At 38.4% G+C, this 24,449-nt stretch overlaps 4 protein-coding genes across 4 annotated transcripts; 2 read left to right on the top strand and 2 right to left on the bottom strand.

Annotated features, from left to right (window-relative positions):
* Positions 1-14,766: 14,766 nt before the first annotated feature.
* Positions 14,767-16,435, bottom strand: LOC120633470 (uroporphyrinogen-III synthase-like). Its single transcript, XM_039903680.1, has 2 exons — positions 16,363-16,435; positions 14,767-16,189 (listed from the first exon to the last, which is right to left on the bottom strand). The coding sequence occupies exon 2, from the start codon at positions 16,107-16,109 to the stop codon at positions 15,357-15,359; it is 753 nt and encodes a 250-aa protein (XP_039759614.1). The 5' UTR covers positions 16,110-16,189; positions 16,363-16,435; the 3' UTR covers positions 14,767-15,356.
* Positions 16,436-16,723: 288 nt separating this feature from the next.
* LOC120633396 lies at positions 16,724-17,695 on the top strand. Its single transcript, XM_039903603.1, has 2 exons — positions 16,724-17,100; positions 17,495-17,695. Exons 1-2 carry the CDS (start codon positions 16,813-16,815, stop codon positions 17,693-17,695), a joined length of 489 nt encoding a protein of 162 aa, XP_039759537.1. The 5' UTR covers positions 16,724-16,812.
* Positions 17,696-18,683: 988 nt separating this feature from the next.
* Positions 18,684-20,754, top strand: LOC120633375. The gene is made up of 2 exons (XM_039903577.1): positions 18,684-19,299; positions 19,965-20,754. The coding sequence occupies exons 1-2, from the start codon at positions 18,853-18,855 to the stop codon at positions 20,703-20,705; spliced, it is 1,188 nt and encodes a 395-aa protein (XP_039759511.1). The 5' UTR covers positions 18,684-18,852; the 3' UTR covers positions 20,706-20,754.
* A 104-nt stretch (positions 20,755-20,858) lies between these two features.
* LOC120633512 lies at positions 20,859-22,653 on the bottom strand. Its single transcript, XM_039903732.1, has 2 exons — positions 22,175-22,653; positions 20,859-21,391 (listed from the first exon to the last, which is right to left on the bottom strand). The coding sequence occupies exons 1-2, from the start codon at positions 22,523-22,525 to the stop codon at positions 20,912-20,914; spliced, it is 831 nt and encodes a 276-aa protein (XP_039759666.1). The 5' UTR covers positions 22,526-22,653; the 3' UTR covers positions 20,859-20,911.
* Positions 22,654-24,449: the final 1,796 nt, after the last annotated feature.

Below are 24,449 nucleotides of genomic sequence, written 5' to 3'. Positions count from 1 at the left end.
GTTGTCGTGTGCGCCGTCGGGCGTCTCTTTCACTCCCGTGTGCTGTCGGCGTGGGCTGCCGCACTGTGCAACGTGCCGTTCAAATGTGGACCTTAAGTCGTGCTCTGTGAGTACATTTCCCAATTATGAGATTCGCGTGATCAGCGATCTTAACATGCATTTCCTGTTTTTTTAAAGCCCTTTCTAGCCCGCACTACATTCCTCTCCTATCAATACAGCACAGGTTAGAATTATTTTTCAATAGTTTTTCCTAATAACTTCTCATCTACGGATTAAGACTCAAAGTCCACATTCGTCTGGCCGCATGTAAGCGAGTGTCGAGCGGTCGGCGCCGAACTGTATGCCGTCACAAAGATGTTCTTGTCCCCGATGCAAGTTTTACTGTTGTATACAACTAATGTATGGATTATACAAATATAAGTGAAGGGTAATTAACTTGTAATCAGTGTTTACGATCAATCTAACTCTGCAATGACGGGCGCCCATTTCCTAAAGCTAAATGTCCACGATTCTCTTAAATGTTTATTCGAATTATAATAGACACCTCAAAGGTGCCTAGAATTAATGTGGTAGACATGCGGCCGCCGTCATTGCTAAGTCAGATGTAGTGTATGTTTTATAAGGATTCTGTAGACAAAAGAACCGTTATATTACATTATATATTATGCCTATGTTATATATGTAAATGGAGACTGGGTTTTTTTAAGTCAAAGATAATTATCGATTTACTCTTTTTAATATGTATTGCAATTTTTTTATTAGCTACTCTCAAATAGGATCACTGCTTTTCAATGTGTGCGTGCGTTAATGAAAATGGGATTTTATTACTTAATTCTATTTTAATTATTAAGTTTCATTATTAATTATTAAGTTAATGTCGAAATCTTAAGTCTTTTTTAGTTTCGAAACACTATAACGCCAAATAAAAATTTATTTCAGATCCTTGTTACATAAGGGGAGCATTCAGTGTCTTTTTTAAGTTCACTGTAAATTCCTATGTCAAAAACGTGTTTGATGACACGTTACAAATAACAATTGTTAATCGATGATTTAAAAAAAAACAATAACTTCCCATTTCCAGTGCAAAGTTATCCAACTCGGTATAGATGATGTAAACTGTTCTTCAGATCTCGGTGCATACTCTATTGTATATAAACTAACTGAACTCAATTCACTGTACTCAAAGTAGTGCTTTCCTCATCTCGATTTCCCGGAGACAAAAGTACAGAATGATTGATTTTTAGTTATTTATGGTTTCACACAAATAACCTTGATCTCAGAATGGTATGCCGATTATCATAGCGAAGCTTCTTAACGCATTTTGGGTACGGGAAATCAGACCCAAAAAAAGTTAAACTAGCCGAGAGCGAGGGAGGGACTTCTCATTGCAGTGGAGTAGCGATTGTTTTGCTGACTTTTGCAATTTTGCAAGCGCTTCCCGAGGGTTCCGTAAAGCTAAACTTTATAAAGTACACTTTCAGTGGCTATTGACATTTTCCCCCAAAAATGCCCCATGAAACCTGCCTCATCGACACCTCGACGCTACGTCACTAAGCATTTCAAGATCTGGCCATAAACATTGTTGCTTTGTTGACATGGCAACGGTATTTATGGCCAGATTTCAATCTATCTTGAACACAATGAGTAAGAAGCTTCGCTTCATCCGCGTTTTGGTATCGTTACACAATATCAAACGTGTTATAAAGTGCGATTAAGATCAGTGCCATTAAGATCATTATGATATATTATAAGCAAGCGTAAAAGTCCAAAAGCAGTGCATTTTTCACTATTCTAAATGTGGGTGACGTCATCCAGTACGCATTTCTAGTGTGAGACCCTTAGTATGAGATTGGCTCGTTCTCGACTTTAGAAATAGTAACCTCACAGAAAAGTGGACCTTCTATTTCTGTAAATAGACCTTGTGGAAGGTGAACTTACGTAAACTGTAAGAAGAATGAGAGCTGTACAGTAAGATCTGAAACAATTGCTGTGAAAGTTGAAATTGAACTTCGGCTTTAATTTTACATTTTCGCTCTCAAATCTCATAATAAATGCGTAGTAGTGAAAAATGCGTTGCTTACAGCTGAAGTGATAATAAGTTTTAGCCTTTATGTTTGACCCGGCCCTTCCCAGACCATTTTTCAACCCTTGTGATTTCGCTTTTTGGAATGTTAATTTACTACCCATGGACCTTTCCCCATCCTTACAAACCCCAGCTCAAGGGCTCCTGCACATTATAAGTGATAATTAACTGTTCCACGTAACCCAGTTAAAAACCTGTCGTTTTTCTTACGTATGAGCTTGTTCGCGTGCTGCGACACTCACATTTGATTCACAAAACGAATATAAGATATGTCTCGTGTACGGATAACATTAATACTTTTACGTTTTAAGCACAAGTGTCTATGCCTTACACCAGTGCCACAGGTAAAAGTTGCATTAACAAACATAAAGAATTATGTTATCTTTTTCTAACCTGTCTTTATTATTTATAAGTTTTTAAAACTTTATTGACATTGAAATGTGAATATATATTTTTTAAGACAGTTAAGGAAGAAGATATATTTAAGAATCGTGGTGAATTGCACTAAAATAAGTCCAGATTTTATAAAAATAAATTGGTAGCAGACAGACACATCTATAGTGTTTTTCACGAGTGCTTTTCTTATAGACGTTTATTATCCTCAAAAGAAGTAAAATAATGTGTACGGGCCCTGAACGTGGCGATGATTTAGGCCAATGCTACACTATACCGCGATGCGACAAGCGACTACATCAAGTTAACCACAGGGTATTTCGATTTCGCTCTCCCGAATCGCGGTCTAATGCAGGCTCAGCCTTAGGTTTGACTTAACAAAATTCACGTCATTATGTATAGTAGGTGTCACGTTAAAGGAGAGCTCACGATCGACCTGCTTAGTGGATTGTTTACACAATTGTATGCGTAACAAAACGGCTGTGTTAGTTAATGAGATTTCATTTAGACGTGTGGATATTATTGCGAATGGACAAGGTCTTTAACAAAACATAATGGCTCCGACTTAGAGCCCCAAAACGTTACAGCAACAACATGCGAGGTAACCTTGTACTGCTGGCCGTTGCTGCCAATGCGGTTGTATGACTTGACAGCACTGAATACAAGAAGATTGACTTGTCAGCAGTTATTTTCGTTAAAAAGGAGCTACATTATTTATATCAATGTGTTATAGTGGTATGAATCATCCATTGAGCAGCAGGACCGTCAGCGCTCCTTTCACTTGGCACGACTTGTATGCGACGTTAATTTAATGTGACGCTTGTAATGGATCAAATAAATTGCATGGTAAAGTTCGTAAGACGTGTGCCAGTGCGGTTGTATGGACACCCTAATTTTAACTGACAGCTTTAAAAGTTTGCATGTTCTTTGTGCAATGTAACTCATTCTTTAATTATATATAGATAATTATAAATAAGTTTTATTTTAACACACCATGGATAAAATCTTCTAGTACCACTTCTGTTTTGCTTATACCAATAATTTCATGTCTGCGTAAAAGGATAGCACTGCTTTTACAGCTGTCAATTTATTATAGGATTTTTGTGCAACCGAATGCAAGCACGATTAAAATATTATTATATAGATAGTCGTAAGGGGATTTCAAAATATACCGAATAAGATGTTATAGCATGTAATTTTATACTGTCTATACCCTTTCCGTAACACTATTTGCTATTCGACAGTCGCAAGCCTGCCAAATTTCGTATTTACAACAATTATTTTTATGGCATACTTTATTGTTTAATAATCGACCAAGAATTACCGCCACATGTTTTGTGCACAATTTCGGGATGAAATATTATTATTCATAATTTAAATCACATCAAGAACAAACGAACACGTTTACTACATTTCCAATATAGGTAGGATCACTAGGTAGTTGCTTCCAACAAGGAATTATAGGCGAGTATGATTTTCTAGGTTCCTGTACAGTAACATCGCACTTAATAATAAAATCAAAAACAAAAAAATAGAGGAATTGAACTATTAAAAACGTTTAGTATTACCTTGTTTATTTTTTTACAGTCCTTTTGACGACTAGCGTATTATACTCTGTAAATAATTGCAATAACTAAAGTTTATTCTTCCACGTGACAGCTAGAAATGCAGCTGAGGCAACACCAAACCTGTCAAATAGAAAATAGTTCTACGGACGGGGTATATTAATTATACCCCGTTAATTATACATCTGTCGTACTCGCGCTATGAGCTTAGGAAGTTTTTACCGTTCTATGTTTCGTTCGTTTGTGCCCACGGCCACTGGTGGGCGAAGGGTCAAAGGTTTGACGTTCAAACAGGAGTTATACTTGTTCACACCATTGTTGTACGCATTTCAATTACACAAGTTGTACCTCCGTTAAACGAAGTAATTAAGTAAGAATTACATACAGGGTTAATTACGTAATAAAAAAAGTATTTCACGTATTTTTTTGACTTTCCATATCTTTTTGTAAACGATTTCGATCATTAATTTTGTTTTTATTTTAACTTTTTGGTTTATGAAGTAAAGCGGTTGATATAAATAACCCTGTATGCTGTATGAATGCGTTCAGCTGGTATGTGTTCATAATATAATCACGTTTTGTTATTTTTATATTATACATATCACTAAACTTGTATTTGATTCCTCTGAGTACGTTCGTACACGATTTGTTAGTTTATGACTATATTATTGTATTATGCATATTTAGTAAGTGTTTTTTTAGCTTTGATCTCACGTTTACACACATACACACACTTGTTATTGTACACTTTAATGATTCTCTTCCGATATCCCTTCATTCGTTCCAATTCTGCGGTCTCGGCCATAAATAGAGTGAGTAGCTTTATATTTTGTCATACAAGTTGTGTAGTAAAAAAGTCAAGTAATTTAATTGATTAACTCTCAAAATAACTAATAATCAATCTGACCCAAAATCTACAGATAAAATATTAAGGTTAGTAGAGGCGCCCTTATCAATAGGGAAGAGAAGTATACTTTTCTTCCCTGTATATATATATATGCCTGACCTATAGCTCTACTGAATTAAAAATCTTTGTTTTGGGTGCCAAGTGTGTTATTTTTACCTACATTTACTTATTCGATCGCGTGAACGTTAACTACGATTACTATGGAATCGAAACAGCGCCACCTAGTGTCAACTTTCACGCAGTCGAGGAAGTAATCGTTACAGAAAAACTCACCCTAGGCATTTATCATTCCGGGCCTTAATGTATACATTTTAATACAAATTAAAAAAGATTTACTTCATACAAAATTTCAAAGACATTTGTTTGGTAGATTCCCTGTAAAAAGTGTTTGTTTAAAAACCTGCACATACAAATGTGAGAACCGTCAAAATCACTGACTTGACTGACATTACAAGTGGATGAACTTTGACAGTTATTAATGAAATGAGATCATGATCGGAATGATTGACTGACACTCTGCCATTGGCTAAAATGCAGTTTTAGCAGGAGTACCATAAGTTCAGCCGCAGATTTACTTTCGGTGTCTCTATATTGTCAGTACCACACATTCAAGTTTATTTAAAGTAATTATATACGCTGTGTTGTATTGCTATTCAATTTTTCTGTAATTTGTTGTTCGGTGTGCAATAAAGTGTATTCAATTCAGGCAGTGATTAAAGATTTAAGCTGATCAAGAAGTGATGAGATATTTTTGTTACTTTCCCCATTGCAACTTAGCTAAGCCAAGCTAAAAAAAAGCGATCTACTACTTTAAGACACTTCGTTTACTCATTTTTTGCTTTAATGGTATAGCCAAAAATGCCACTAATATGGTATGAACTGTAAATAACAAGTATTTCTATTTGTTACTACACAAGTTTTTTTTTTATATGATGTTCGAGGCCGCAGTAACGTTTGCGAATACATTGCTTTGTGTGTTTTACATTGTATCGACACCTGACGCAGGAGGCGGTTGCCGAGGGTCAGTGAATTGTAACATATTATTATGATCTTAACAATATTTGTGCGAGTAAATTTTAATTTTAAATTTTAATTATAATACATATATGGTTTTTATACACTTGTGTGTTATTATTTTACTTCTTAATTAATAAGTTACTTGATGAATATATTTAATGGGTAGCAGTATTATTATTGGCTGTTACTCGTCCTTTAAAGCGGTGATGGTCTAGTGGTTATGACTCTGGCTACACTTTCGGGGAGCCGAGTTCGAATCCCAGCACGCAAATTTTTCTAAGTTATGCACGTTTAAAGCAATTAACACGTTGGCTGCTGAAAACACAACGTTTGTGTTTGAAAACTACGTAACGCGTGTGCGGCTCGAACACGCTAGGCGTGTTAAAATAAATGTACCTACAAGGATGCGGCCGAACACGCTGGGCGTGTTTTTCCGGCGTTCTGCGAGTGCGGCAAACACAAACGTTGTGTTGTTTAAATATACTGTTAGAGCGGCCTTTACGCAACAAGTGTGTTATACGTTACCGCAAGTACGTTTTATTAAATATTAGTTAAGATGTCACTTGCTTTAACGGTGAAGGAAAATATCGTGCGGAAACATGCATACCTGAGAGTTTTCCATAATATTCTCAAAGGCAAGCCGCACTGGGTGAGCGAGCGTGGTGAACTACGGCCTGAAACCCTTTTCATTTTGCGAGGTAAACCCTTAATGGAGATACAGAGAAGTATATCCTTTATACTCTCTGTATCTCCATTCTGAGCCGGGGATACAGTCCTACAAATAGACAAAATTTGCTCTCATATATTCTGGCTTGAGTTAAGGCTCACCGAAGACACTCACTTTGCAGTGTTAGAAATTAAAGTTGCGGATGCGATTGGTCCCGTAGCTCGCACGATATGGAACCCGGACTTTGGCATGTGTCACTATATTATACGACTTAGATGGCTATCAATAATCATTTTACATATGAAGTCGATAGCTACTACCGACTTCGAATGTAAGATGGTTATTGATTATTGATATCTTAAATTATAAATAAAAGAACAATTGAATATATAGAATTGATAGGGGTAAGTGGACCTGGAAGGGCAGGTCGGGGAACCTAACGGTGTGCCTGAGCGCTGTACCTTCCCACCTACTCTTTCCTCAACCGTATCAAATTGGACTACTTTTAGGTCGGTGTTGGGAAGAGTAGCATTCTGGCCGCTGCATCTTGAAAACAACTGTTGCCAATTTCTCAACAATATTCAAAAGCAATTAGCCGATGTCTACTGACCTGACGAGGTAGAGTAACCCCACGACAAAAGTGGTTACCACCACGTTTCTCGCAAATGTCCAGCTTAGGGTGGGGGAACGACTCGGGGGGGGGGTGAAAGGCCGCTCCAGAAACTGGAATACCGGGTTGGACCACGAACGCTCGCTGCGTTCGCCGTCGCGTCGGCGATGGAAGGCCGGAAGCTGGAGGTTGTGTCTCCTCCATCTTTCTTGCTCCTGGTGCTTTCGAAAGACATCTGGATGAGTGGGTTTTGCATCAATCACATTAGGTACAGTCCTCCAGTTGGCTGGCGTGCTGTTGTTCCGGACGCTTCTGACTGGTGAACTGGGCACTTAACAGGTAGGTAAGTAAGTATGTCGTTTATTCTGAATGAGTTTTTTTTAATTAAGCTTTGTTTAATTTGTGGATTGTTAATGTCGCGTGTTCAGGTAAATACGTATTTACTTAACAAGAAGGTTAAAATTTGATCGTTGAGGAATGCAAGCGTAACTAAAGAAAATGTTGAGCATAGCTTATAATAACCCTGTTACCAAGAAGAATTTATTGCTCACCAAGAACGATCAACGTCGATCTTTGGTGGTATATTTGATTTAGCTCTAGGTACGTTTTTTGATCAAATGTGACCACAATCAAATGCTTATGCACCTTTATTCCATCAAGTTGGTAGATACCTGTTGAAATAAATCGTGCAATCAAAAATATTCGCAACCCGCAACAATATGTTTGCTAATGAGCTATGGCAAAAGTTGATCAGAATGCTCAGATAAAATCCGTTTATTTGTATTTAAATACAATTATCGTGTTGTACTTATTTAACTTCCGATCCGATTGATTGAGCTATTGCCCTAATTGATTTGCTATCGTTCCAATCGGAGCTGATTAAGTTAATTGCATTCGTTCAATGATCTGGTTCGATATGGATAAAATCGCCTTGGTAAGACCGAAAACATAAACTATTTCTGTCATATTTTATTTTAACACGTAGGCCGTAGCCAGGTTGTTTTAAAGTAGGTACTTGGGAGAGGGCAGTCTAGAGTTAGGTTTTGATTTAGGCCTTTACAGAGCTTAGGTACCTGTATAATAAGGTACTCTTCTTTAAGAGAACATGCCATAGCTATACGATGTCTAAATACTTGCTTCAATGAAATGCACATCCTGCCGTGTAGATTTTGTATTTTTTTCCTAGTTAAACCAGTAGAAAGGTACGTACCGACTACGTAGGAAGTGAAACTGCTTACTGGTTTAACCTTAATTATTCGCAATACTTTTTGAGTACAAGAGAAAGTTTATAAATTCAAACGGTAGAAACTTGGACCTTCTGAAATCGGTTCGGTGGTTCGAGGGCATAAATATAATGATGTCGTGCTGGCCCAAGAAATTCACACTGATCTAATACTCGCGCGGTGAGATACCTATTATTAATCTATCGCTATAATTTCAATACCATTTGTTTAAAAATAATAAGAAATCCCTGCAAATCAGCGCTGTAGTGACTACTAAACTAGTGCTACAGCATGCTACAGCATAATATAACACTGGCGATACTCTGTTTGGGGGAAAAAAACCACAGATATGTTACCGTGAGATAGTATTGTGTCACTGACTCCAAAGCATTATATTTATTTGTTTAAGATGCTTAGATTTTGCACGCCATGTATGCCAATGCACTGTAACCTATTTAAAGCATATGTAACAGCTTTAAAACGGGTATTTTGCAAATAAAGAAATTCTGTTCTATTATATTTACACATTTTTAATGTAGGTACGCATCAAGCAAAGAATCAAGTGTCATCAGCTATAATGGGATATAGAAATGCTTCTTGAAAATGGGATCGACAAATCAACATTTTCTCATTCTGATTAGATAGATATTTATTAGGTATATTTTGTAATAAACTAGTACCTAATGGTCTATTCACTGGGCAAGTTTTGAATGGGTCGTCACAATTTACTTGCGATATCGGATTGCGAGTCAGATCGTCCCGTGTATGCGGATCTTTACCCGCTTCTGTCCAATCCTAGCTACGTCTCTGTTATACATAATTATTTTAAAAAAGAGTACCTAATACCGTTATGTTTAGCAATGTGCGCTGATACCCGCCCTCGTGCGACATGGCCGAGCCCGCGCCGTCGGACACGACGACACAAACAGACCGATCGTTAGTACGTGAATATTATATCGAAAACAATTTCTTCACATCTGTGGAGGGAGTGCTGAAAGTTCTGTCTATAGTAAGTATCTAACCAATTCACAAAGTATACTGTACCTACAGTGTTCTTTGAAATTCCGATTAAACCACTTATCTCCCCTGATAAAAGCATACCTCCGTCTATGAACGATGTAAGCTGTCTCTAAGTAGGCAAATTTAATTAGGATCAGTTTGGCTGCTCCGCCGTTCACTGTCTTATCATAAGAGTCGTTAAACCACCAACCGTTATTGGAGTAGCGTGATGGGTTAACGCTATAAAACTGTGTCTTTTAGGAAAGACTTTAGGCTGGACTAACAGGCTGCGGATGGCTAAGAATGGTGAAGTAAAGCGGTTTGAGAGGTCGGCTCCCACTACAGGTGCTGTGCGCGGCGTCGGCGGCGCTGTGGCCGCTGGGCGGCGGCTGCGCGGGCGGCGCGGCGGCGGCGGCGGCGGGACTGCTGCTGGCGCTGCTGTGTGCGGCCGACGCGCTGCGGCTGGCGGCACGCGCGCCGCTCACGTGCTTCTACACTGTCAGTGTACCGACCCCCCCCAGCGCCCTGATCATAAACCCAGTCGCTCAGCGATGGAGAGTAATATAGGATCGAATCAAGTATTAGGAGATCCAAAAGCTGGTGCACCCTGATACGAGAGCCACAACATCATCATTATCTATCATCTTTAGCCAAACTATATTGGACCCAGGGTTGCTGGCGGGTTTTAGCTATTGTTTAGTGTTAATAACGAGGCACAAGGGTCATAAATTATTAGTAACCAGCCCACTACATTCCTCTAAGAATGAGAAGGGTGTAGCCCATAGTGCACCACGCTGACCAAGTGCGAATTAATAGACTTCTGAGGTATGTCTTTGCGGACATTTTTGTCTCAGGAATGTAGGCTTTTTCACTATGTTTTCTTCCACTATTGAAGCAAGTGATATTTACCTACATAAGAATGAAAGGGGATTGAACTGGGTCCAACTGAACGGGGGCAAAATTCCTAATCAAAGCAGGCACGATGGTGTAGATAGGTTAGGTTAGGCTACCTATCTAACTATCCTATCTACTACCTACGTAAAGGCTCGCGTGAAAGGCTATTTCCCGTTATTGTAACTAGATGGCGCTCCTTCGATACTATGTACATAGTAAACTTTCACGCTATCGAATAAGTAAACGTAGGTACCAAATCTCACACTTGAACCTCGGGATATATGGGCGGAACTTGACTGAACGACACGGTTCTTCCTTTATCATGGACAACTTCTCAGCTTATGTCCCATTTGGCAGGACATAGTGGTGTCGACGGCGGTGGGCGCCGCGTTGCTGGCGTGCGGCCTGCTCAGCCTGCTGGCCTGCCCCGCGCGCCGCGCCCTGCACTTCGTGCACGGGGTACACCACGCCATACATTATCACCATCATATCGATCCACTACGTAAGAAGGGTTTAGATTGTACACCGCGCTGGCCAAATGCGGATTGGTAGACTGCACACGCCTCACGATGTTTTCCTTCACCGTTGAAGTAAGTGATATTTTAATTGCTAAGAACGCATATAAGAAAAGTTAGAGGCGCGTGCTCAGCTTACCACTAGGTTATCACCTCTTGGGAGTGGGATTAATAGCCACTAAAAACCCTCGGTAGCCTGCCATACATATTTGCAGGCTCCGTGATCTCCTATTAACGTTGGTTGGTAGTAGAAAATTTAAAAAATTGTTATCCCTGATACCTGATATTAAAAAACCGTAATAAATGCGGGGGAAGAATGCGGGCAACAGACAGTAATAAAAAAAAACGCTTAAAAAAGGCTCTAAAGATTGTTCTTTACTAACTTCGAAGTCTGGAGCTAACCTTAGTTACCTACTGGTCGGCAGGCAGAAACCAGGTGCTTATAGCTGGGCAACGATAAATGCAAGAACGACTGCTGGCCTACTGCCGTAGACTAGAATCGCACAATCACACAAATAAAGCGGCCACACTTAGGTAGTTATTCTTTTGCATTAGAGGTTGATTTCTTCATAAGCAAGAATATAAATATATCTCGACTCGAAACGTTCTCATTTAATAAAGTAGGTACGTAGTAAATATCTGATAGGTTCAGACCTTTTGCGGAGTTTCAAGTACATTTAATGCGAGGTTTCTACGCATATTTCGAGATTTTTTTCTTATATTAGGTACCTGCCATTAAAAATGCCGGTAAAGTTCAAAGCTCTAGACAAGGTCGCTCACTCGCTACGGTTTCCGCGATCATATGTTTTTATTGCGATAAACACGTCTCGATAGTTCGACATTTTGTTATTTAGATAACATACGTTTTATAATTAGTAATTGGGCTGCTGATTAATGGAAATATCCGTTGTTTTGGCTTGGTTCAGTACCCAGCTTTGAATATTCCCACTTGTACTATTCTTCTTTCAATGGTACTTATTTGTTTAACACCTTAAAAAAAGGAAACAATTACTAGTAGCTAACTAATTAGTAACACTGAAAACTGGTCAAGTTAACTTCGGCCTACGTAGTTGCTCCGTGCCCCGGAAAGCACGCGTATTCATTATCACGTGCGACCCGTAGTAACCCGCACTACGCTTACCACTCTGTACTCCACATACAGTCTGCACCAACGGGCATCGATAGACTGACTAAGCCATTCAAGCCCAGAGGCGTAGGCTAAAAAAATCATGAGAAAAAGTCATCGACGGCGAGCCGATCCTACTCGGTGACGTTGACGTTGAGGTGTACACGAGCCCAAACAGTCCATGTAATAGGCCTCGGGGTTGAGAGCAGGCAGAAAAAGGGATCTGGCCTCTCACCCATTTAAACCTCCGTCAATCCCCGGAGCCTTTTGGGTGTTGCTCAAGGGAGGCACCAGATCCTGGAGCTTGGCCGTGCCGAGGGTGGCCACCGAGGGGGTTTTAGTAGAATCCCACATAACCCAAGTTAGAGTGAAGAAAACTGGTTATCTTACCAGGACATTTCCCCATTGTAATAAATAAAAGAAAAGATAAACATAATTAACCGATTTTTTCCTTCTTTTCTTTAATTTTCACTGACCTTAGATAAAAACAACGGAATTATTTATAGATTTCATTTGGTTTAAGAGAGTTCAGGAGGTATTAAAACATCGTCTTTTTTTTAAATCTGCTAAAAATGATATACCAAAATGTGGAATGAACAATGACGGCGCAATCCACTTATTTCCATCCGTAATGTCTTCCGCCTCTTTAACGCGGATTACAGTTATTTTAATCAACTATGAACTTTTTGTTCCAGTCTCTAGCAATCGCAGCCGCCGTACTGGTGATAAGCAGTGCAGTGATAACTTACGTCGCAGTGCTGAGGAGGTGGGAGGAGGCACGCAAGCCGAGTCCCCAACCGCCCCGGCCCAGTCGGTTTGAACTAGAAGTTTAAATAAAGCTAAGAACCTGCCGGAATGTGGATACAATAAGAAGGACGTCCTGCGAGTGTGGGATGTACCTGCCCCTGCAAAGACGGGTTTTTTAATAATAATTACAGTGTTCGATTAACGATTTGAATAAATAAAATGATTCCCCAGTATAACGACTTTCTTGATTGAACAAATTCCTCATAATCCACTTGAATTGTCAATAATATGATTCAATGTAAAATATATACTTTTACAATGCAAACAATCTTTTTTATAAGGAAATTTCAACAAAAAGTAAGTGTAAATAGGTATCTCTAATTAGCAAGTTTCGTCAATCCAAAACCTTGACAACTATCAAAAACAATAACGAGGTGAATAAAACCGTAAATAATTTTTTTTTACCGTTACCGCTACCGCTATCGCATGAAAGTCTTTACTTGTTCCCTTCAGATTTGTTTTAAGAGTTATGTAGGCTTTCGCAGCCATATTGTTTTGTGAATTAAAAAAAAACATTTGCATTATATTAGTAGTCTAAAATTACTTAGCGACATCTAGTAGGAGCTATTGTGGTTGCAGAGTAAAATGGCTTCTATTGGCTAGTGGTAGTAGCTTCCTATTTGTAAAATTATTAAGTCACAACCTCATTGTAATTCTATCAGCAACATGGGTATATCCAGATATTCAAGTTTCTAATGATATGTTACATCAAACAAGTTTTGTACAAATTGGCTTTTAATTCATAGTCTTATCAATTTAATCATAACATAAAACATCTAATTAGATCCTATGTACATCTACAGTTGTACTGTATTCGAGTTCTATGATACAAATATACAATCTAACCAACACCTTACATAGGTAGCAGTCATTTAGACTGCATGCCAATTGAAGCCGAGCTTGCTTAATATAAGGACGAGCAACTGTGATCAGATTACTGAGTCTAAACATTAAAATATTGGAGATAGCGGGCAGCCGTTTTGATCCTTATCCCATTTTCAAGCTTTAAGGCACAGTCAGGCTTGTTCATTTCCGCATTTTGGTAATCAAATCATTGTGCAATGCCGATTTAGTTTTCCGCAGAATACTTACAAATTAAATAAATATTTTCCTCAATACTGCCAGACTATTTGGCAAGCAACAGAGAATGCGGTTTATTAAATGGTGCCAGGAGCGTTGTGTTGGAGCCATTCCTACATTAAGTTGCGCGTCATTAGTGAGCCCATATAAAATTAAATCTTATTCTGTGTGATCTGGACATTATAAAGAGAGTATTAAGAAATCCCTATGGTTTTTAGCCCTAAGAATCTGAACATAGTAGTGAGTCCTAATATTTGAAAACAATCCACACTGTTGTCTCATTCTCCATACATTCATACTGGTTATAATATGTTGTCAAACAGACAACATAGAACTAGTTTCAAATTTGTATACAGTCTGTATTACAACAAGTACAAGTCACTTGTCTTGACATGCTGCACCAAGGCAATTAAAACAATGTTCTCCGATCTATCCTGTTTTCAAAGTACCTACTCACAATCTTCTTCTGCTTCTACTCACATAATGTTATATTTATTGTCTCTTCAAAGGAAGAAGAAATACCTAAAGTAATTGGTACTTTAGGCATAACTTCAAACATTCACTTATTAGCAACATTGACTTTGTTTTGCCTATCACATTGCAACAATCTATAATTTCCATATAATATAATTTTATATGCAAGCATTTATTGACTAAGAATGGTAACTACAATTCTAGTTTGCATTGAAAATTATTTACAATAGTTTACAAGTTGAGAGCATGTAGGGTTACATGATGTGAGGTACTTCTAAAGCAATTATTTTGTACATTACAACTAGATACTAATACAATGAATTATAGTATTTATTCTTTAAATATTTGAATTTTAAATAAAGATTTTTATCATAAAATGATTTATAATAAATCTTTAATAAGTTGAATCAATTAATTTAAAAGTTAAATAAAATGATAAAACACTATAATGTTACTGAATTATCAAGATATTTTACAGCATATTATGTAGGTAATATTTGTCTTACTATCAATAACACTTTAACAGTTTGGGAATGTGTAAAATGAACGAATATGCATTACATTGCCTTTTGTAATATGTATAACAACAACAAATTTTTGTGTAATCAAATCTGTCAGAATTGACATTCATATCTAAAATTGGCATGTTGAATATGTTAACAAACCAGAACACTCTGGATGAACAATTAAAACAATGTCAAAATAGCTAGTGTCTTTGTTGGCGGTGGAACAACATGTTCCTGAGTTGTCTGCTATATAGAATGTAATTCTGACATTAACACATTATTATCTCAATGGTTTGTTCCTAATCTCTGATTTTATGGTGATGTTTTCTACAATTTGGCACAGAGAGTCAACAACTAGTGTGTCTTGTAACATTGTTTGTCATATTATGGTGTGCTCCTGACAGGTTGCTTACTGGTCATCTCCACATGAACCACATGATTCGACAGACGAGCAAGTGTCAGATCTACACCTAACGTGGGCTGTCTTACATTAGCTGCACTTCTCAGTAGTCCGAAAGTATTGCTGCACTGATTCTATTACACTTTCAGCTTTGGGTTTAGCTGCCACTCCAGCTATCTCCACACCAAGATTTTCAATTTTATGAGCAGTTGAGTTGCCTATAGCAAAGTGTGGCACATTTGTCAGTTTGTTGTTGAAAGTTTGAAGCTGCCGATAAATGTACTCACAACCAGATGGACTGAAGAATACAAGACAGCAAGGGTTTACTGTGTCATTCAGTTCTTGAAGATTTGTTCTTAGATTTTCGTTCTCTTTTGTTTCATACACTGTGATCGCATCAACTGTTATTTGTTTGGAGTGTAAAATGTTAGGTAAAATTTCTGATCTTAAATTACCACAAGGAAAAAGAAATTTTGTTCCTTCACTATTTTCTCTAGCAATGAGAGTTGCTAAGTTTTCCGCGTTGCCCGTGGCGCCACCGAGGGCTTCTAGACCTAGCAATAATTTTATTTTGTGCGTACTCGCCTCCCCGACCGTGTATATCTTCTTCGCATTCCACAGCACGAACTTTGACGGTGCCCAGCACTTTGAAACTGCTTCAATGGCTCGGGGACTCGTGAGAACTATCCCGTCGTACGAGTTATCCTGCAGCCTGTACCTGAGCTGCTGCAAGTTCAAGTGTTCGAACTGCAGCGGCTCCACGAATATTGTCTCATAATTGTGGTTACGAAAAGCAGTTTCGTAGTCCTCGGACACACTTTTGAACAGCACGACTTTCTTCATGATTTATAAATGTACACCGGAATAAACATAAATCGTGTGTTCTTTGTTTCACTGACCACTAATACATAATTGTGTTGACCCTGAAAGGACGAGAAACAGGTGAGAATACTGAGCTATGGAATTTTTATGAGTTACGAATCAATAGGTAGGTATAAAACTAGTAGCGCACGTTCTATTTTTTTATATGCAAATTTGAAAAAATAAATAAGCGTTGATTTGTTATATAATTTGCATATATTAGGATAAAACTTACGTTTTGATAATTTGGTCAAGCATTACAAATAGGTATGAGAAATTTTATTTTGATGTATCGAATGACATATGACGTTGGACAAACAAAACAATGACATTCCACAAATGACAATGACACTGACGGCTTCATTGCGTCCGGAAAGTTAAAAGAGAAAATAGTTCTGTGATTATTTATTTATTAAATTAAAGAATAAGAGTTTTATATATAATTCATTAAAATAAAGATCAGAATAAGTAAACGGAATGTTTTTAATATGAAAGATAATTTTAAGTGGTAGTCTCAAGTGATTGCTGCTAGAAGAAAAAATTTATGTCAATCAAACATCGGACATCATAAAAAGCATAGGTTGTACCTACTCTATTGACAATATTGTGCAGGAACTTTTATGTGTGCAGTACAAAATAAAATTTTACCGGGGGGCAAGATATGTGAGTTGGCCGGTGAGGCTCTATGGCGATAAGCGGGTGCTCGAACGGGCTGTTGGTGACGGCGCTGGTGACGTTACTGCTGTTGCCGGTGCACTACTACCTGCCGGGTACGGCCCCGGGTAAGGACGAGCGACAGTCACAAGCGCGGCCGCTCACCAGGCCGCTGCAGTCCAGCGCCGCGCAAAACTGGTTCTTGTTAGAGTTCCCGGTGCTCGACTTGGTCCTCACGGCCTCCTTGTTACTGTTGGCACTGATGACGTACCTTTTCGACTGGATACAAAGGAAGATGATGGAAAGGAGGCTTATGAAGGTAGGCAACTCAGAGTTTGAATTGAAATACCTATTTAAGTTAATTCGGCTAATAATCTCTTTTCAGTACCTAGTAGTAGAGTTTTTTGTGACAGAGCTTTTTTTTATAGTAATAATTGACGGAGCAAGGTCTCCCGATTGTAAATGAAAAACCATCGCCTAGAAGCAGGGCTACATTTCGCTAGGCATGCGAGGAACACGTCCTGCAACATGCTGCTCTGTGCCCATATAAACACCGGCAACCACGTCCTGCAGATCAGAAATCAGCATTGTAACAATGTAGCTCAGCGGCAGAAATAAGCATGGCGGTAGTACTTCCCACCTTACTTCCACGAAGTGTGTGAGCTGAAGAAGCTCTCCGAGACCCGGGACGTAGTCTCACGTCGTGTCCGCAGCTGAACGAGTACCTGGGCGCGTGCGTGCGGCGCCTGCGCGGCTGGGACGCGCGCCAGGAGCAGCTGGAGGCCACGCTGCGCATGGTGCAGAGCGCCACGTCGGAGTACAACCTGCTGCTCTACTTGCTGCTGCGCCGCCACCGCGCGCCCGGCGGCGACAAGCGGCTGGGCGACGGCGACCCCGCCCTCGGCGACCAGTAGCCTTGCTACAAGATTCGCTCGCTCGCAATCGACGAGTCGTTCTTGCATATAAAACTCTGTGTCGTCAAAGTAAAATGGACCTTATGCAACTCCTTTGAGTCGCAAGTCCTGTACTTCCGATTTTTGTTTACAAATGTTCTGTCAAAAGTCCGAGCTAAAGAATTGTAAGCATATTTGAGCTCTAATTGAGTGCAAGATCTAATTTAATCTGATGTTCGAGTACATATTTCCAAACTCGAAAACGATTCCTTGATTGCGAGCTGGCTAATCTTGTTGTAAGGCTACATGTACGCGGCCGTGCTGTGGGACCGCTGTTAAATAAATGTACTTTTTATTTTGCTTTTATTTCACACTTTTTTGTACTTCACGGATCTCTGGTATTCTACGACTGCTTTATACGGGCCGTTCTACCTTCGTCTAAAGCAGTATCATTATAATATTTTTGACGTTTTAACTCACAATTATAATCCTCACAGATATTGTCTGCATTCTTCATCCGCTTTTATTGGGGTTTTTTTACAAATCCCTCGGCAACCGTTGTTTACCTGTGATAAAAAGTAGCCTGTTTTCTCTACGTCCTATCAACTTACTCTATGATAAAAATCAAGTTGATAAATAATCAGCTTAGGTGTGAAGGAAATACTACGGTACACATATACAAACAAACTGTCACATTTATTATAATAGCTGTGCCCTGCGGCTTCGCTCGCGCAAATTATATTATTATATACCTTCCACAATAAATCGGACAGCTAACGTAAGTACTCTTGTAATGTGCTGCTATCTATACAACACAAATCTTTAAACATAATATTTAAATCACTCACTATTTAAACCCTCCATCACGTAACCATTGGCAATCGCAAATGACCATCAGGGGAATTCCCCGTATCACCTTACTTTAAAATACTACTAATTCCTTAAAACAAATAACTGCAAATAATGTGTGGCCTTAATTGTACCACCACATTTTTAGCATTTATAATGGCGCATCCACACATGCCGCCGGCTTATGCCGCCGGGTTTGCCGCCGACTTTCAGACCGCCTTGCCGCTGACTTTGCCGCCGGCTTTACCGGCGGCCTGCAGTCGCGGTTGCAATTTACGCAGTAGTGTTGTGACTTTCGTTGAAATTAGTCGTGTACGTAGAATCGAAAGATGTTGGACTATGATATAGTTGCGTGTATCGCAAGTGTAGTGTTGTATGTCATTATTCATAAAAAGAACCGCAAAATCAAACGAAGATATTGGGTCAGACCAAGTCTTCGAAATAGGCCTAATGTGTCCCCGATACTTGAAGATTTTAGAAGGGACGACATAAACCGAAGAAATATTCGTTCGAAATTTAACACTTTTCTAAGGATCTCTAGTGAAGAATTTGAAATATTACTGAATTTAACTGGACCCATGATATCAAAAACTGACACCCGCTGGAGAAATGCTGTGTCAGCTTCCGATCGACTAGCAATTACTTTGAGATACCTGGCTACAGGAGACTCTTATTTTTCACTCGGTACACTGTTTAAAGTGTCTCCACAAGTTATTTCTTTAATAATTCTAGATGTTTGTCAAACTTTGGTGTCTACATTATCCAATTATTTAAGGGTAAGTACAAAATATCCGTAACACATTAGGTAGTTAGAAACTGAACACCTACATTAGAAAACAAAACAGACCACATACATTCACACAGTTACGGCATGTACAAGACACAATTATAATATTTGATTTTATACTGTAGGGGAGAGTGCAATGGGTAACAGTGAATCAACTTTTTTGTAGAGCTAAATATTGCCACAATTTAACACTTTTAGAATGTGTTTTTATAATAAAGCCTGAGCAAAATCAATAAGGTACACACTGCCATAGCAATCTTAGGGCTACCTTTCTCAGGTTTATAGATATGACTATTTTTTTAAAGAAAGGATTTCCCTTTCTTTAAAAAAAATAGTCATATCTGATGACGCCATGTGACTTTTGATTCATATTAAATACTTTTTACAAACTGCAGCATTACATTTTTAAAACTTCAAAATATTTTGCTTTCATACTTACTTTTCCGTCGCACCCCGGTAGCGAGTCAAGGGCAATACAAAATAGAACGTAAAATGCTATATCGTGTAAATGTGCGCATTATATAGGCCGCGTTCGATCCACTGTACCCCTTGATCCACCGTTACCCACTCTCCCCTACCTGGAACTTCACACACATTTTACATACATATAACTAGAACTAAACACACAAATATCACAAACAATTTTTTTTACAGATGCCGAATACACATGGAGAATGGCTATCAGTGGCTCGAAGTTTCATGCAGAAATGGAATGTACCTAATTGCGTAGGTGCCCTCGATGGGAAACATATACGTATACTATGTCCAACTAATAGCGGTTCTGAGTTTTTTAATTATAAGTCATATTTCAGTATTGTTTTGCTAGCTTTAATCGATGCCAATTATAACTTTTTATACGTAGACATTGGATGTCAGGGCAGAATATCTGATGGTGGAGTTCTACGAAATTCAACTTTATTTGATATGATACGAGATGGAACTTTAAGTCTGCCACAAGCGATTCCATTACAAGGGAGAAATACACCTGTACCTTTTTATTTCATCGGTGACGATGCTTTCCCCATCTCACAGAATATAATAAAACCGTTTTCTGGATATCATGCAAAAGGATCACCTGAGAGGGTTTTTAATTATAGACTTAGTCGCGGGCGCATGGTTGTAGAAGACGCGTTTGGCATTTTATCTAATAAATTCAGAATTTTGCATTCACGCATTGGTTTACAAAATGAGAAAGCAAAAATTGTCGTGATGGCTTGTGTGCATCTGCATAATTTTATGAAGAGAAATGAAAGAACTACTGATGGAGTTTTGAACGAAATGCAACAAAATATACCGCAGATCGCTCTAAATGTAGAACCAAGTGTAATTAGAAATGAGCTAAAATGTTATTTTCTATCGGAACAAGGTCAGCTTCCTTGGCAATATCAAATATAATGTTTGAAAGAAATAAAATATGATTATTCAAATAATTGTTTTATTTAGGAATCAGAAACATGTATCAATAATTTTAAGCTTTTATTAAAATAAAATAATTTAACCGAAAATATAAACATTTATTTTAGTTTTAAGTAAAGGCATTGCGTTTTTCGTCATTTTAATATGTAACCTTATTTTAATCTATTACACTATTTTCGGTTAAATTATTTGGTTAAATTATTTTCCAAGACTTGTAACAGACTGTCACTTGTATTGACATCTGGGCTATTTTGCATTTCATAGTCTGATTGAACAGAGTAAGAGCGCGAAGTTGAGGGCGACGGTGACATTGCTAACGTTGTAGGTTGGCCGGTGAAGTATCCTGGACGAACATTTTGATAACGAAGAGGCTGAGTAGTATTACTAGTATCAAAATTCATCGAACCCATTCTCATTTCTGCTTCATAGATAATATTCTGGATTTGATGTTGTACTGTACACATCGTGTAATGATCCATCTTCCTCAACTTGCTACTTATATAGTCTGCAAATATAGCAGCATCATCGCGTTGCCTTGCATTAGACGTGATCTCCCTCAGTAATTGCAAAGCTTCATCAACTTCAGGTTCTCTCTCTATATTTCGCTTTCGTGAAGTCCTTGTCGAAGGTAGCGTAGTCTGGGGAGTGATATTATCTTGAGAAGACTGAAAATAAAAAGGAAATCTTATAAATAATTGCAAACAAGCTTCAATACTATATTTTGAATATATCCTATCAGTATGTAAATATTAAATAAAAACCAAGCTTATAAACATAACATGTATGTATAGTGTATACAAATAATTATGTAAGTTTAAGCTACATTTACTCAGTAAATAATTGATATTATTTCTTTATATATTTTTTTTCATCTTACATATCATACTTCATACTTCATACTAATATATACTAATATTATAAATGCGAAAGTGTGTTTGTTGGTTTGTCCTTGAATCACGCCGCAACAGAGCTACGGATCGACATGATTTTTTGCATGGGGATAGTTAAGGTCCTGGAGAGTGACATAGGCTACTTTTTATCCCGGAAAATCAAAGAGTTCCCAAGGGATTTTAAAAACTTAATCCACGCGAACGAAGTCGCGGGCATCAGCTAGTTGGCCATATATCACGTCCTCAAGTATTGCAAATGTCTCACCAGTAACCCTGTACACTCTTCACGAGCGCTTATTCCCGAATACTTCGCTTTCGGTAAGTGTTATGCCGACTACATAAGGTCAAAAACGAGAGTATGCTCGCCCGCGCTCCGTGGTATTATGTATTGTTACCGGGTTGTAGGTAGTAGGTATCTAAAATATTAATACGCGAAGCAAAAACTTTGTACCTACCCCTATTAACGAAAATATTGCATAATGAAATATGTATTTTAAATTTATTATGGTCGACCAACTAGTCTACTTAGGTAATTATAAGAATTTGATGGGTACTTACACTAGGTGTGTGGCTGTTCAGAGTCGGTACCGGTGCATTCTTGTCATTAAGAAATGATAACGCCTTATAAGCAAACCATTTCGGCAATTGAACATCATCCCGTCCAGATCCACTCCTTTTAGATTCTTCAAATTTGCGTTTTTCTCGAAAATAATGGCTAGATAAATTCTTCAGTTTTCTCTCAATTTCTGTTGATGCTATGTTGAACACAGAAGCAATATCCCTAACAGCATCGTTTCTTTTGTTGCGATTCTTGAAATCCATATGCCTTGGGTTCCACAATAGTTCATTTTCTTGATACTTTTCTATTAATAAAAGTACAGCACTATCATCCCAGTTAAATTCTGTCATTTTGTTATTTAAATGAATACGACAACACTACCACTCCGTATCGAAGCCGCAAGCAAACTGCCGCCGGCACCAAAAGCCGCGCGTGCCGCAGGTAAAAGATGCATGCCGCCGGCCGTGCCGCCGGGCATGTGTGGATGCGCCATAAATGAGTCCTAGTAGTAAAATCCGCATGAAATTGGCAACACTATAATATCCTACTAATATTATAAATGCGAATGTTTGTATTGATGGATGGATAGATGGATGTTTGTTAATCTTTCACGCAAATATTACTGAAACTATTTAATGGAATGGAGATAGATTATACCCTGGATTAACACAAATTCTGCTTACTATTCCGGGAAAATTTACGGGTCGTACGAAGCCGCGGGCAACAGCTAGTGTATTCAATGTAGTTAAGTCTTTAAGTGAGGGGTTTGCAGCTGTCCGCTGAGGAGTTCTGTCCTCTATTTCCAATCATATTCATTAGGTCTACACGAAATTTGGATAAAACTAAACTGATAAATAAACCTATTCGGTAGGTAGGTACAGAAAAAAAGTTAAATCGGTTTACATTAATTGACAGAGTAATAGTGTGAAATCGTGTGACAGAGATATACTTAGTGTGAAACTGTGCGGAATTCCGGGATAAACAGTATCCAATGTACTACCTACCTCAAAGTTACATTTGAAGTCATTCAGTACCTTCAGCATTTAAGCGTGACTATATTTATGGTTTCAGTATCGATTAGAGATTGATGTACAAACATTTTCAAGCTATCTTTAATGTACAGATTTCGGCACGTTACAGTTTTATCATAAGTATAGATTTACTGTATGTAAATAGAATATTGACTGCCTAGTTGGTCTAGTGGTTAGCATTTTTAACTACAGAACACTAGGGTCTAGGTTCGAATCCCGAGTCGGGCCAAAAATTGTAAGGTATCGTGTTTTTTATTTAAAAGCATTTCAAATACCAGCCAGGAGTAATGAAATTGGTGTAGTTAATCCCAGTGCCTCAGAGAGCAACTTATTTGTGATAATAGTCGTTGAAGCCCACCAACGCGCATTGGAGCAGCGTGGTTGGTCTTTACTCTAAAACCTTCACTGCTATGAGAGAAGTGACTGTGCTCAGTAGTGGAATAGATAGATAGCTAGAATGAGGTATTTATTGCAAAGCAAAATATGAAGTAACAAATTTTAATTTAAAGGCAGTGGATAGGACAAACGATATTACATCACGCGATTTTCAATTACGACACGGCACACTAGGCACAGACAATCTATTAGGACGACCCTACTTAGTGTAAGTTCGTAAATTGTAAATTGACTCTGGTCTGGCCCGGTGCTAAGCTAATTAGTTACTACTATCGGCGGAGCGATATTTAGCTCCGATATGATGCCGCGTAGACTCGACTATCACACTGTAAACCCAAATGCGTACTTGCGTTCGTTCTTAACATTGCATTTGTCACGGAATGTATGACGTCATAACCAATCCAATATCGCGGAAATGACGTATGGGTTTGAGCGATGTCCGGCGTTCATTCATTATTAGCCTTTATGAGTACGCAAAGCTACGGCAATTTATTAGGGAATTTAGCATTTCAATGCAACGCACCACAGCCAAAAGCCGACATTAGTTAGCACCACCATTAATTGTGTATTTACTGAGTTTAGTTAGCTGCGATTTGGTTTTTAGCACATAAATTATTAGTGCAGTGTTATTATTGCTATTAACCTTTCAGGGCTTAGCCGTTGAGGTGGCTTTGTGGGGAATTTAGAATGGAATAGATATAATATAAAAGTGGTCCCACTGAGCTCGGAAATTATTGTTTTGAGATGATGCTTTAAATCAGTAGCCTTAATAAAAGATTGCTCGCTCGCAATCGAGGAGCCGTTTTCGAGATTGTAAGTACTGGAAGAAGTACAGGATTTGTGACTC

This window comes from Pararge aegeria, chromosome 21, assembly GCF_905163445.1.
Source record: "Pararge aegeria chromosome 21, ilParAegt1.1, whole genome shotgun sequence".
Classification (NCBI taxonomy): domain Eukaryota; kingdom Metazoa; phylum Arthropoda; class Insecta; order Lepidoptera; family Nymphalidae; genus Pararge; species Pararge aegeria.
The sequence above is the reverse complement of the archived record's forward strand: the minus strand, read 5'-3'. Positions and strand labels throughout refer to the sequence as shown.

Coding starts and splice junctions, on each gene's coding strand:
- LOC120633396 (XM_039903603.1), top strand. CDS start 16,813: ATGGCGATAAGCGGGTGCTCGAACGGGCTGTTGGTGACGGCGCTGGTG. Junction 17,101..17,494: donor TGGAAAGGAGGCTTATGAAG/GTAGGCAACTCA, acceptor TCGTGTCCGCAG/CTGAACGAGTACCTGGGCGC.
- LOC120633375 (XM_039903577.1), top strand. CDS start 18,853: ATGTTGGACTATGATATAGTTGCGTGTATCGCAAGTGTAGTGTTGTAT. Junction 19,300..19,964: donor CATTATCCAATTATTTAAGG/GTAAGTACAAAA, acceptor TTTTTTTTACAG/ATGCCGAATACACATGGAGA.
- LOC120633470 (XM_039903680.1), bottom strand. CDS start 16,109: ATGAAGAAAGTCGTGCTGTTCAAAAGTGTGTCCGAGGACTACGAAACT.
- LOC120633512 (XM_039903732.1), bottom strand. CDS start 22,525: ATGACAGAATTTAACTGGGATGATAGTGCTGTACTTTTATTAATAGAA. Junction 21,392..22,174: donor TGAACAGCCACACACCTAGT/GTAAGTACCCAT, acceptor TTTTATTTTCAG/TCTTCTCAAGATAATATCAC.